The sequence below is a fragment of the Capricornis sumatraensis genome, chromosome 9, assembly GCF_032405125.1.
Source record: "Capricornis sumatraensis isolate serow.1 chromosome 9, serow.2, whole genome shotgun sequence".
Taxonomy (NCBI): Eukaryota; Metazoa; Chordata; class Mammalia; order Artiodactyla; family Bovidae; genus Capricornis; species Capricornis sumatraensis.
The window spans coordinates 31,222,502-31,235,949 of record NC_091077.1 but is presented as its reverse complement, the minus strand read 5'-3'; the positions used below and the strand labels follow the sequence as shown (position 1 = coordinate 31,235,949).

The 13,448-nt window shown below is 40.8% G+C and overlaps 1 protein-coding gene across 1 annotated transcript in view; it reads left to right on the top strand.

The window, feature by feature from the left end:
- The window catches only part of SNCAIP (synuclein alpha interacting protein), a 163,394-nt gene extending 151,692 nt beyond the window's left edge, over positions 1-11,702 (top strand). Inside the window, 1 exon segment of the mRNA XM_068980323.1 lies at positions 11,269-11,702. Coding sequence (XP_068836424.1) covers positions 11,269-11,353 — 85 coding nt within the window. The 3' untranslated portion in view covers positions 11,354-11,702.
- Positions 11,703-13,448: the final 1,746 nt, after the last annotated feature.

Below are 13,448 nucleotides of genomic sequence, written 5' to 3'. Positions count from 1 at the left end.
GGAGCAGGTACCCACCCTAATGGAGGGGCTTCATTCCAGTAGCAGAGGGCAGAGGAATCTACTCAGAGCACAAACAAGCTGTGCTTCCCAGCTGACCTTGACTTTCAGTCTTTGTTTTAATGGTGGGCTTCCCCGGTAGCTCAGGTGGTAAAGAACCCGCCTGCCAATGCAGAAGAGCCAGGTTTGATCCCTGGATTGGGAAGATCATCTGGAGAAGGGAACGGCAACCCACTCCAGTATTCTTGCCTGGAGAACTCCATGGACAGAGGTGCCTAGTGGGCTGCAGTCCATCGGGTTGCAAAGAGTCAGACAAGACTGAGCAACTAACGCTTTCACTTTCTTTCACATGACTAAGTATAGAAATGACACTTCCTGCCATGGGTGGAGTGAGTCAGCCTCCTATCATAATCAGAACTTTGAAACTGAGCTGAGGTTCTTCATTGCTGGTTATAGACTGAAAGCTCTTTCAGTCAGCAGTCTGCTGCGCTCAGGAGAGCTGAGGTCCTGCCATGCTGCAGTTAGTTCAGCATTCAGAACTGCAATGCTGGTCTATAAGCCAGGCTGTGAGAACCCACCACCATCAACAACCAAAAAAGGCCTTTCTTCAAGACAGTATTTGTGATTCAGAAGGCATGGACTGTGTATATAGAAGGACCATCTCAAGGTCCCCAGTGACTCAGGCTGCTCCTTGAGCAAAGTCCTTGTCGGGCATAGCTTTCCTTCATCCCCAGGATACACACAACCCCTAACAGAGCAGGAGGCAGGGGAGTGCTTAGCAGAGAGCAGCTGACAGGGAGGTGCTGCAGTCAAGTGCCTCGTGACAGGCTTATTCCAGGAGAGGTAAACCCCTAACCCCCTTTCAAAAGGGCTCATCTTTAGATTGAGACTATGGCATGCCTTTTAGCACCCTTCCAGAATCCTCAAAAATGTTTGTGAGGAGACGTGTTTATATATAATAATTGCGGCTACACAAATACAGGCGAATGTGTGGTGGATATAAATGTTAGTTCAGAATCCTAAGGTGTAAGAAATGTCACTCTCTTTTTCTTTGCCTCTAAATCAAATTTAATCCACTTCATGTCTCCGTTCAGGCTAGAGGAAAAGTAAATCTGTCATTTTACAGGGTCCCCCTAGGGATCTCATTAATTCCATACATAAGTTGAAGGAAGCCCCTTGGAGCTCTGGTATTTACGGGTCACCCTCGTTCTGCTCAGGTCAGGCTCACACGTTGCCTAAGTCTGGGCTGCTTCCCACCACACTGGGGCAGGGCGTCTTGGCCAGTGCTAAGAGCCCAGTGCCTGGGTTGGGAAGGAAATAGAAAAAAAATACCCATTCCCTTCCCAGACGTTGGTATCAGCCCACTTCTGTTTCTCCCAGCCTATCTTGACCATCCTTGTACCCTTCTGTGTCTGCATCTTAGGTTCTGTCTTCTAGTACCTGGAAAATTCTGACTTTGTCCTTAAAGGGAAATCACCAATAATACTCTAAGGCAAGGAAGCACAAAGGCTTGGGGAACTCCTTTGAAGCAGGAGGGAAAATATCTCTCATTTCTTCCAGGATCCCACAGCACCTGAAAACAAGATAATTAGTATCACAGTAGATTCTCCTGCTAGATGTATTTCATCCTGTCTTCTTACAAGCAGGGAGACAAAGCTAACAATCTACTATAATAGGATTACAGAGATCAGAGCACAAAAGGAGGTTATGAGGCTACTCAGATACCTGACAGCTGGGTTAACACTTTCCTTCTCAGTTAAAGGAACAGTCCTTCTGAAGACTCAGTTTTGAACCTATCAGATTCACTGGCTTTATGTATTAAGAGAGTTTTCTTTCAGTAATAAAGAGAAACCCCAAAATTATAATTATGATTCAGATATTTAAACATCCAGACCCCCTCCCCCTCCCTATCATATAAAATCAATGTGTATTTTATCATAGTTTTAGTTTGACATGTGTTCCATGAAAAGTGAAAATGCACTAGTTTGTTCATTGTAGAGTGAAAAGTTTTCTCCTATTCACTAACCACACACAGAGGTAGGGAGGACCAGTCCAGTTCTCTCCTTAGATAAAGTAAGGATGACTATCTCTAGTTGAAATAAAGATCCCTCAGAGAAACAAGCTAGCATGGGAATGTGAACATGCAAAATACCTATTTATTCTTGTTTTGCCTTTGGGATCCATAGCACAGGCATCTCACAGAAAGAGGGGGAAAAAAGGAAAAAGCTCAAATGCCTATCTATCAGTGATGCCTTCAAATCTTGACCCAAGAATTTTCTTGAAGGCTACGCAGTTCCTCTGGGGAGCAGGGATTGCCTGGGATCGTGTAACTTTGGAAAGCAGTGGCGGCCATTGGGTTGAAGTTGGCTCTCAGCATTATGCCACTGGTGACCCTGTCAGAATGTCCCTGGGAGAAGGAGAGGAGCAGTGGACCCTTCTTCCAGCCCTATCCTTGAATCACGTTTTAGTCCTTAAGATTTTTTTCTCAGTAAAGGAAAAATAGAGAATGAATACAACATTCTAATGTCAGCTCTGTGAGGGGGGATCTCTTTGCTATTTATTTTTTCAAATTGGTCACAGGTTGATAGCAAAGAATCTAAATGTCTTTTCAATGCCCTTTAAAATTAGATTCAACTCTGTTACTTGGAATAGTTTTCTCAGTGTGTTTCAACTGCAGAGGATGACTTTGTTTATAACAAGCAGATTTATCTTTACTTTTTTTTTTTTTTAATAAAGGACAAGTTGGTTTTAAATTATTACAACTCCAAGGGAATGTTGGCAGTTACTTATCTTAAAATGCCAATAAGACATTCATTTCCCAGAGTTTAAGTCTATGTGAGATCTGTAACACAAAAAGAGAGCATCGATTCCAGTCCCTGATAGGCAGATGGCATTAACCTCTGGCCACCACTGGTCATATCCTCTCTGAGCACAGTGGTACCATGGCCTGAGGGGTTAGCATCAGGAAGCCCCTAATCCTATCACCAACATGGGAGCAGACTCCTTAAAAAGACATTAAGCAATAAACACCATTAGTGTGGGTTTTACTGCCAAGGAATTAGCCACGCTGGGACTTAAACATCCGGAGCCAAGAGCTAGCAGCACATATTTCATATAGATGTCAAGACTGTTCAACAGCCACTTCAGAAAGAGTGGCAAATTTGGACTGAAATGATGTAAGGGTATGGCAGTGGTCATCTGCTGTGCCCAGTTGGACACACACACACACACACACACACACCCCTGTCCTTATTGTCAGGAAAGATTACTAAACAGAAAAGTGAGCCAAAGACAGGGAAGACATTGGGAAGGTAGAGGTGAGGCCCTGGCTGAAACCTGTCCCAGGCAGTGTATACCCTCGGCCCCACTGCACAGCATTCCAGAATCATGATCGAAGATGCAGCGAGAACAAAAAGGAATCTCTGATCCTGGTACTAAAGCATTTTTGCCATCATTTCTCTGGGTATAAATGAAATAACCACACCTTAATCTTAAATTTGTGACCTGAAAGTATTTTCAACTTTTAGAGATTCTTGAAGGGATAATTACCCAGTCATAGGAGTGTGACCAAACTAGCTGAGATTATGTTGATTGCATAGTTCTAGACTGAATCCCTGAGAGCACACTGACTCTTACCAATTTAACAGTTCAGAAAAGCTTGTCAGAGTGCTAGTACTAAAAGAGGGTTTGGTAACCCTGTAGGCAGAGTTTCTGCCCCCACACTACAGTTTTATGTTCTGATCTCTGATGTGAGTATATTTTTCTGTGTTTTTGCATCTGATATACTAGTTCTGGGGTCCACAGCCAGAAGTTGGTGTACCTGGGGCAACCACCTCTGCCTCAGAAAGCCCTAGAACTCATCTGTCTCCTTTCCCTATAGCCCTCCCCACATTTGCCCAGTTTTCTCCTGCTCAGCTCTTGTCCCGCCCACCCCCACCTCTGCCTCCCTAGGATTCACATTCGTTTCAGAGAGAAAACCTGTATTTCATACAGGTTCCTGTGATGTGTCCCAATCTGGAACCATTTCTCCAGATTACATCCATTAAGTGACAGCCTCTCCTCTGAAATGGGTCACAGTTTGGCATTGTTCTTGGCTATTGCCTAGTAGAATCTTGTGTGTGGAGAAAAATGCCCATGTGATGGGGAATTGTTCACATGATCAGCTCTTTCCAATGTCTGGGCACAGCTTAGCAAACCCTTTACAAAATCTGCCAGGGTTTGCAAGACTCATGAAAGTGTGATTCACACATGGAGTTTTTATTCATAAGTTCCTTATACCCTCTGGGAAAAGGAGAAAGCATATTCTATCATAGGAAGACAGTAGAACAAGGTTTAGTATCAAAATGTGGTGAGTTGAGATATAGAAGAAGCTATTGCAAAGAAGAACCCATGTTCTATCTCAAAGCACTGCACTTGGAAGGCAAGAAATGAATGTGTGGAACACCTATGGGCTGCAGGTAGGAGGGGACAGAGGGGAGATCTACCTTGGAAACCAAATCCTCCCATCAGAAAACACCCTTTCAGCATACTCATCTGGTTTAGGTGTACTCCCAACAGTTATGAACAAACAGTTCCCTTCTCCATCCTCCACCTTCCTTTCCTCTCCCTTCCCCTCCCCCACAGCCCAGTTTGTAATTGTATAACCTCCAAAGGGGATGAATGTAGAACCAGTGTCATATTTGTACCACGTCTGCCACTACTACACTGTCTTTGCACATTAAACTGTCTATAAATTCTCCTAAGCCTGGAGTTTTAAAGAAGCCGTAAATCACTTGAATTTTTAAAGTATCAGGTAGAGACTTTACCCAAACATCTTCTAGTGTCTTCACTGAGAATCCCTGCTCCAACCACAGCCATCCGAGCTATCCCTTCCCACGTGGAGGACAGTGCAGCTGTACGACTCTCCTGGATGTCAGACCCCTGGATTGCCAGTGTCCTTTGTTTCACTACTGTCGTTAGCAATTTTGCCATGCCAGAGTAAGGCGTGTTCCTTCCTTTAGTAAGAGAATGATCAAGAGAAAATTGAGAGGATGTAGTTAAACCATGGTCAACTCCATGAAAGGAGTAAGAACTTCCTGGGAGTGGTGACCCTACTAGCACCATCATACCGCAGTCTGTACCCCAGTGTCTAGCTTGGTGCCTGGCACAGGGTAGGGACTTCAGAATATATGAAGGAGAGGAGGCTAGAGAGAGGGAAAGGAGGAAGGAAGGGAAAAGAAAAGACCAAGCAAGCCTGTCATCCTGAAGAAAGAATGGTATGCCCTGTAGAAGCCTAGGCCTTTTGATTACAAGTCTACTCCCCTACAGTGAGTTTGATATTGAATATTTCAAGTATATATTTTTATTCTTTGAACCAGAATCTCATTTTTTAGAACATGGGCATTTACAGATATGCTCTCAGTGAAGGTCTGAAGGAGATCACAGAAATAGCTAAGTGAGTCTACCTGTTTTGGCCATCAGGAGGAATATGCAGTCCATACTCATGGGCCATTTTAGGCAGAGTCTCTAAAATAACTTGCCATCTAGTCACCCTGGGCTGCGGAAATATGGAATCCAGGAGCAGATGAGTCAGCAGGTTAGATTACTTGAAAAACTCTTACTTAAATTTAAGCCTTCTTTCCAATTTTGGTCACAGAGAATGTGATTTTATATCCAAAAATGAAATCAGGAGCAGCAAATTATCTGAATAATTCATGCCAGAATTACCCAAACAGTTTTGCTTTTTAAAAAAAATTTTGAATACTGGTTATTCAGGACTAAGTAATTGGTGGGTTCAGGGAGTCTTGAATCATCCTGATATTATTCAGATAAAAGCCTCAAATTAACATTTTACTTGGTATTGACTCAACTCTAATCATGCTGGGTTTTGTTCTGCACAAAGTGCTCTTAGTGTTTTTAAACACAGCACCCCTTATATTAAAGTAGAAATACTTCCTCAGTGTCTAAATTATGATGATATCCTTAGACTTTTTTTTAAGTTTTATTGATTTTTATATTTTTTGTCCAGGTGCTATAAGTACATGTGATAGTAACACCTTATAACAAAAACTGGCTGTCCATGTGTCCAGCCTCCCCTGTTCTCATTCCTGCTCCCCTGAATCAGACATTTGCTTTGCTTTTAGGTGTTTTCTCTAGTATTCTGTATTTCTCAATAACACGCTTATATGGACTTTCAATTTTAGATATTATCTTTGTTGTCTATTGGTGTCTTACTATAGAAGATAAAAATGATAGCTGCCACTTAGAAAGCACTTACAATGTACCAAAAAATATTCCAAGTACTTCATGCATATTGACTTTTAATCTTCACAATGAATGACACAATATGGTAGATATTATTATCTAAATTTTCCAGATTGGAAACCAAGACATGGAGAAATTATATATCTTGACCAAGATTACACAGTACCAGTGGTAATAACCGTAATCCACAGTTTCAGATCAGTTTGGTTCCAAAATCCATGTTCTCAACAATGAACCAACTTTGTCCAGCTCTATTTGGACAAATTTGGCAACCAGCACTGGCCCCCATTCCAACACACACACATATACACACCTGCATCCTCTTCCCACCGTCAATATAGTTGTACCACTCTTGGGAGTTAAATCAGTATTTGGTGTTTATTATTATTCAGTTCAGTTAAGTTCAGTCGCTCAATTGTGTCCAACTCTTTCTGACCTCATGAATCACAGCACACCAGGCCTCCCTGTCCATCACCAGCTCCCAGGGTTTACTCAAACTCATGTCCATCGAGTCGGTGATGCCATACAGCCGTCTCATCCTCTGTCGTCCCCTTCTCCTCCTGCCCCTAATCCCTTCCAGCATCAGAGTCTTTTCCAATGAGTCAACTCTTCACATGAGGTGACCAAAGTATTGGAGTTTCAGCTTTAGCATCAGTCCTTCCAGTGAACACCCAGGACTGATCTTTAGGATGGACTGGTTGGATGTCCTTGAAGTCCAAGGGACTCTCAAGAGTCTTCTCCAACACCACAGTTCAAAAGCATCAATTCTTTGGTGCTCAGCTTTCTTCACAGTCCCACTCTCACATCCATACATGACCACTGGAAAAACCATAGCCTTGACTAGATGGACCTTTGTTGGCAAAGTAATGTCTCTCCTTTTCAATATACTGTCTAGGTTGGTCGTAACTTTCCTTCCAAGGAGTAAGCGTCTTTTCATTTCATGGCTGCAGTCACCATCTGCAGTGATTTTGGAGCCCCCAAAAATAAAGTCTGACACTGTTTCCCCATCTACTTCCCATGAAGTGATGGGACCAGATGCCACGATCTTAGTTTTCTGAATGTTGAGCTTTAAGCCAAGTTTTTCACTCTCCTCTTTCACTTTCATCTAGAGGCTTTTTAGTTCCTCTTCACTTTCTGCCATAAGGATGGTGTCATCTGCATATCTGAGGTTATTGATATTTCTCCCAGAAATCTTGATTCCAGCTTGTGCTTCTTCCAGCCCGGTGTTTCTCATGATGTATTTTGCATATAAGTTAAATAAGCAGGGTGACGAAACACAGCCTTGACGTACTCCTTTTCCTATTTGGAACCAGTCTGTTGTTCCATGTCCAGTTCTAACTGTTGCTTCCTGACCTGCATATAGGTTTCTCAAGAAGCAGGTCAGGTGGTCTGGTATTCCCATCTCTTTCAGAATTTTCCACAGTTGATTGTGATCCACACAGTCAAAGGCTTTGGCATAGTCAATAAAGCAGAAATAGATGTTTTTCTGGAACTCTCTTGGTTTTTCCATGATCCAGCGGATGTTGGCAATTTGATCTCTGGTTCCTCTGCCTTTTCTAAAACCAGCTTGAACATCTGGAAGTTCACAGTTCACATATTGCTGAAATCTGGCTTGGAGAATTTTGAGCATTACTTTACTCGCATGTGAGATGAATACATTGTGCAGTAGTTTGAGCATTCTTTGGCATTGCCTTTCTTTGAGATTGGAATGAAAACTGACCTTTTATTATTATTATGGCTATCTAAATAGTTATCACAGTAGATACGTGCAATGTACTATTGTTACATTTCTTATCTGTGTAACTTTGTTTTCCTTGAAGATAATAATTTTGATTTTTAAGTATATAATTTCTGAACACTCTGCTAGAGACAAAACCCCTTCTTTCAGTGCATTCAGACAAATCAGGTACCTCTCTGTTTCAGTCTGTTCATGGAGACACCATCTTTCCTTTTGACCCAGTCTTGATCGCTGCTATCTGGCAGCTGCAGTTTCCTATATACATTATCCTGGGAATTGCCTTTGGCTTTTCCACTGTGATTTCCTGAATCTGTCTTTTCCCTTTCTGTCTGTCTATATTCTTTCTTTGGTAAAGACAACTTCCATCCTGTGGAGGTGAAGGGATAGTAAAAGTTTTGAGGCCTTGCCTGCCTGAAAATAGCTTCATTTTGCCCTCATATGGATTAGCACTATTTGGCTGGGTATAGAATTCTAGATAGGAAACTATTTTCCCTTAGAATCTTGAACAGATTATTTCATTTTCTGCTTGCTTCTAATGTGTCTGTCAAGAAGCTCAGTTTCTCCCTAATTTCTAATCCATTGGAAGCTTTTACGATTTTTCTCTTTATCTCCAGTATTTTGATTTCATGATACTTTGCCATGATTCTATTCTCATTTCTGGGGTGTGAGCATTCAGCAGGCTTTTTCAATCTCGAAATTATGTGCTTTGGTACTGGGAAGTGTTTTTGTACAATTTCTCTGAAAATTTTATCCCCTACTGCTTTTCTGTTCATTTTTCTGAAAATACTGTTAATCTGATGTTCAACACACTAAACTGATCCTTTTCTAACTATTTTTTCTATTTTTCTAAGTATTGTCTAACTATATTTCTCCTATTTTTATCCATACTTTTGCTTTTTCTAAAAATTCTTTCTAGGATATTTACTCTACTTTTAAATTTCTAACTTTTTATTTCTTTGATTATTGTGTTAATATTCAGTAGCATTTTATTGGTTTTCTCTTTTTTTATAGTATTAAGTATGCAAGACTTATTTAAATTTTATACTCAAATACAAATGTATATGTTTATCTTTCCTTCCTTTTTACAATAAAGAGGGCATCCTTTACACATAGTCTTGCTTCTTGCTTTTTTTCATCTATCATTTTAGAGGTCTTTATGTATTCATTAAAGAGAGCGTCTTCATTCTTTTACATAGATATATATTCTTTATTTGTATGAATGTATTATTTTTAATTCTACATTTCTGTTGAGATTCTGGTCTTTCTTGTTGATTTGTAGCAGCTCTTTATGTATTATACATTATAAAAATTAGCCGTTTGTGATACAAATAGCAAACCTTTTCCTCAGTTTTTCTTGTTACAATTTTTTGAAATTCTTATCACCCCTTATATTGTCTCTATTCAGTTTGACTGCTGTTTCTCTGTTTATCTTGGTCTCTGTCTGTCATGGTAGCAATCTTCTCAAACATCTGGTGATCCCTAACTCATTCATATTTAAGAATAAGACTCTAAAACTGAATAGAAGCTCTGGCTTGTTGACTGGTAGATATTGCATCACACAGACTGGTTAAGTACTAAGCTCTTTGGCTGGGAAACACTGTCAGTATTTGTAGGAGTTTTCTTTTGGCAGCTGATTTCTCAAGATAAGGAAACTCCAGTCTCCTCCTAGGATCTATTAACCTACTTTCCAGGAATCTTTGGGTTAAAGTAACAGGGGATGGGTTGACAATTGTGTTTTATAACTTTCACCTAATCCCATGGTTTTCACCCCTTCAGCTGAATTTAGAGTCTCTCTGGTCCATGCCTTGCAAACTGTAAGCTGCAGTCTCTCTTCACATTGGGAAAGGGACAGTCACCTGGCTGCACTAGGTCAGGAAGGTAATCTGGGTATGAGCTGGTACTTCCAAAAAGTTTTAAAATAGTCTTCCTATCTTCAGGACTCACACAGCACCCACTGCGACTTTCAGAAATACATAGTGTTTCTAGTTCCTACATCATGAACATCAGTTTGTTGGGTTCCCTGACTGTAGGCTTAGATTTCTGCTTTTCCTGCCTGCTCTGCTAAATCAATTCCACATGCTCATCCATTTTCCTGTTTCTGAAATGTTATTGGCATTTTGTGTGTGTTATCGTCTCCTCTTCCATTTCCCTTATTCATTTAGGTTGGTGCCTTTTTTATTCATTTGCATGTTCTTTTGTAAGAAAGGGATGATTAATACTATGTATTCAGTCTATTGTGCTTAATTAGAAGTTCCTAGAACATCTTTTAACCAACCAGGTTTTTCTTTCACACTCTTCCCTTTCTTTCCCATGAACATCTCTCTAAAGTTCTGTTCAGATGAACTCTAAATAAAAATAAGAATTACAACTTTCAGACAGTGATGATGATCATTATTAACCAGTCTAAGAATAAACTACATGATCTTTGTAAGCAAGCGTGATTTTGAGGGCCATAAAGTCATGCTTGGAGTTCTCCATTCAAATGTGGCCTCATGTGAGCAAGTACCATTCCCAGAAACAGTTTGTTTTTGTCTGGCCTAGCAACAAAAAGGAATTTAGTAGGATGCACACTTGCTCACACTCAGAAGATAACTCCTGTCTGGGAGATTTTACACCCAGAATGGGACTAATATTTCAGTGAAAATGAATGCTTCTTCGCAGGGGAAATTCACGTAAAAAGCAAAACTGTTCCCAGACTTGAGCTGGTACTTCTTTCCATAGATTTACAAGGTATTGAGTATTGAGGGGAAAACAGCACTATTGTTCCCTAGACTCTTCTTTTTACTATAGATATACCTACTTGTGCTTTTCCACCGTGCTGCTACTCAGTAATCACACCCTCAGAGCAAAAGCATTTCCTTTAAACTATTAATACTCAAGTTTACTGGAGAATAAGAAGTGTCATCAGTGAACCCCATGAATAAAATATAAATATCTCTTATTTCAATTTAACAAACAATACTACTCTTCCTACTTTGTTTGACTGATAAAATTCATTTGACTGTAGAATTTTACTTGGATTCCAATCAGCATGATTGAGTAATTACTTCCGGGGCCAAATTTTAAAGTATCCATAAAGTATGTTATTACGTGACTATTCCTTTTATTGTTTAAAGAGTGGTTTATATGGAAAAAAAAAAAAAGAATAATTTGCATTCTGGAATGAAGTATTCTTCAGTGTGGTTTGTGTGAGGATAATTTCCATTTTGGGTGAGCTGTTTAGTGGCATTGTATTGTAACTTGACCGTAGTTTTATCTAATTTTGGCCTTGTGGTTTGTCTTCCACTTAGGCATGATGACATCAGTAGAAAAATGAAGAAATCCTACAGTATAAAGCATGTTGCTGAGCCAGAATCAAAAGAACTCTTCTTATAAATCAATTTTTTATTATCTCTCATTGCTGCCCTTTGGACACCATTGGACATTTCTGGACTGTCCTCTGTGGAAATAGAATCATGAGAACAATGCCTCACCAGCAGAAGACCAGACGATTAGGATGCCTTAAATTTATAGCACTAGCGTATATGACACATTTTGGGGTGATATTTGTATATATAACTTGTTTTTAAAGAGATGCAGTTTGAAAGCATGATTGGGCAAATGTTATGTTTTTTAAGATTGATTCAACCTCCCCACAGGACATCCACCAGCCACTGACACCATTTTGCCTCATCAGTTGCATGGGTGTTTGCTGATGCTGGTTGAACCTCCCTTTCCCCATAATATGGGCAATTTGGGCTCAGCTTCTCTGGGAGACCAGGTCAGTGCTGTTGTTTTCTGTGGAGTGTTTTCTGTCATTTCTACTTTTTGTATAAAGGAAATAAAACAATGTTAACAACCACCTGCAAGCTTGGGGCACTTACTTTCTAATAAGTCTGTGATGTTCTGATTTCTAAGGAGCTTGAAGCATATTTTGACTGCTGGTATTTTATTTCAGGAACAAACTGCCCAGTTGAGCTGCTTTCCCATAGGGGTAAAATAAAACATTCTACTTTTCACTAAAGTACTAAAGGATCAAACGAGTATATAAAGTAAGTCAATTCCTTCTGTCTTTTCAAATCTCAGTGTTGACAAGAGAAAATACTAATGACAGCTAAGGATTTAGCCCCTTCTTGGGTCTCTTTTTTTCTGCCTCTAACACATGATGAGGCCTGTCTAATCCCTTTAGGAGACAGTGTGGAGCCTGAGTTCATAACAGCCCTATTGTTGATGCAGCTCTTTGAATCCATGTAAGAGTAAGTTCCAGATGGTTTTGTCCTATCATGTGAAAATGTATTTCTGTTGCAACTTCAAGAGTTTTATTTTCAAAGCGTTGGCATGGTCTGTAAGAGGCCTGTCAAGTTTTAGTTTGAAAGTAGTATGTATTCTTATCAGTAGGAGGGAGCAGTGTATGCTATTAGCAATTATTAGCAATGTTTCTGCCATCAACTGTGGACCATTCTGTGTCCTGGTGGGCAAAATAGGTCAAGGTACTGAATTAACAGGCAATTTTGGAAAGGTGGGTCATTCAACAAACTTGGGCTTGATGACATGCAATGAAGTTTAGGAGGAGGTAATGGTTAAGTGCCTTTTATGTACCAGCCATGCTTATGTGAAGGTATTATGACTTTCGTTTTATAGATTAGAAAATTGAACTTCGGAAAGTATAAATTCCATGTCCAAGGCACCACCACTAGCAATAGCAGGCTTGGCTTTGGTACAAGTTTGTTCGTTGTTCTCATGTCACTGTCCATCTGTCCTGCACAGCACTGTCTTCTTAGTGCATGGGTCACTGGGCTAGCACACAGGAAGCTATGGTGCTGTGGTGCTGGCTCTGGTCCTGGACACCCCGTTAGTCTTGGGCAAGGGACACTGCCTCCTTAATAAATCTGGGGAAAGAAGGAGACTGGCATACCCGTCTAGGAGGTAGGTTCCTTCCAGCTCATAGAGCAGCGTGTCTGTGAACGTCAGCCAGTCTGCACTGTCCTCATCCGGGTCCTGTGAGAGCCTGGTGCTGCGTGCGGTTCTACGTTTCCCACATTGTCTTCTCCTCCAATGAGATGCCCTGTTCTGACTGTGCCCCTTGACCTGACGTGCCCTGTTCGTTTGCTTCCTCACATTTCACTGCTCTGCCCTAGTGTGTAAGATTCTAACCGAGAATATATGGCAGGCGTACGTGAGAAGTGGATTCCTGTGCTTTCTGTTCAGTGCAGAGGAGGTGATCCTGGAGTCATATGTGAGCCAACCTTCAGGACTTATCCCTTGAAAGGCATCTACAAAGGAAGGAGATCCAGAGAGTGCTCTCTCTGCCTGCCCACCCCTGCACTTGCAGAGGCCCCCATTTTGTTCTTAGACTGTGTTTTTAAACTGAAAAGTTGAAGGGGGCTGGACATTCTGCAGAGATTTTATGAGCCAGACACAGAGTTTCCAATTAAACACAGCAAAGGAAATGTGAGGGGTTTGAAAGAAAGAGATGCTACCCTGACCTAGA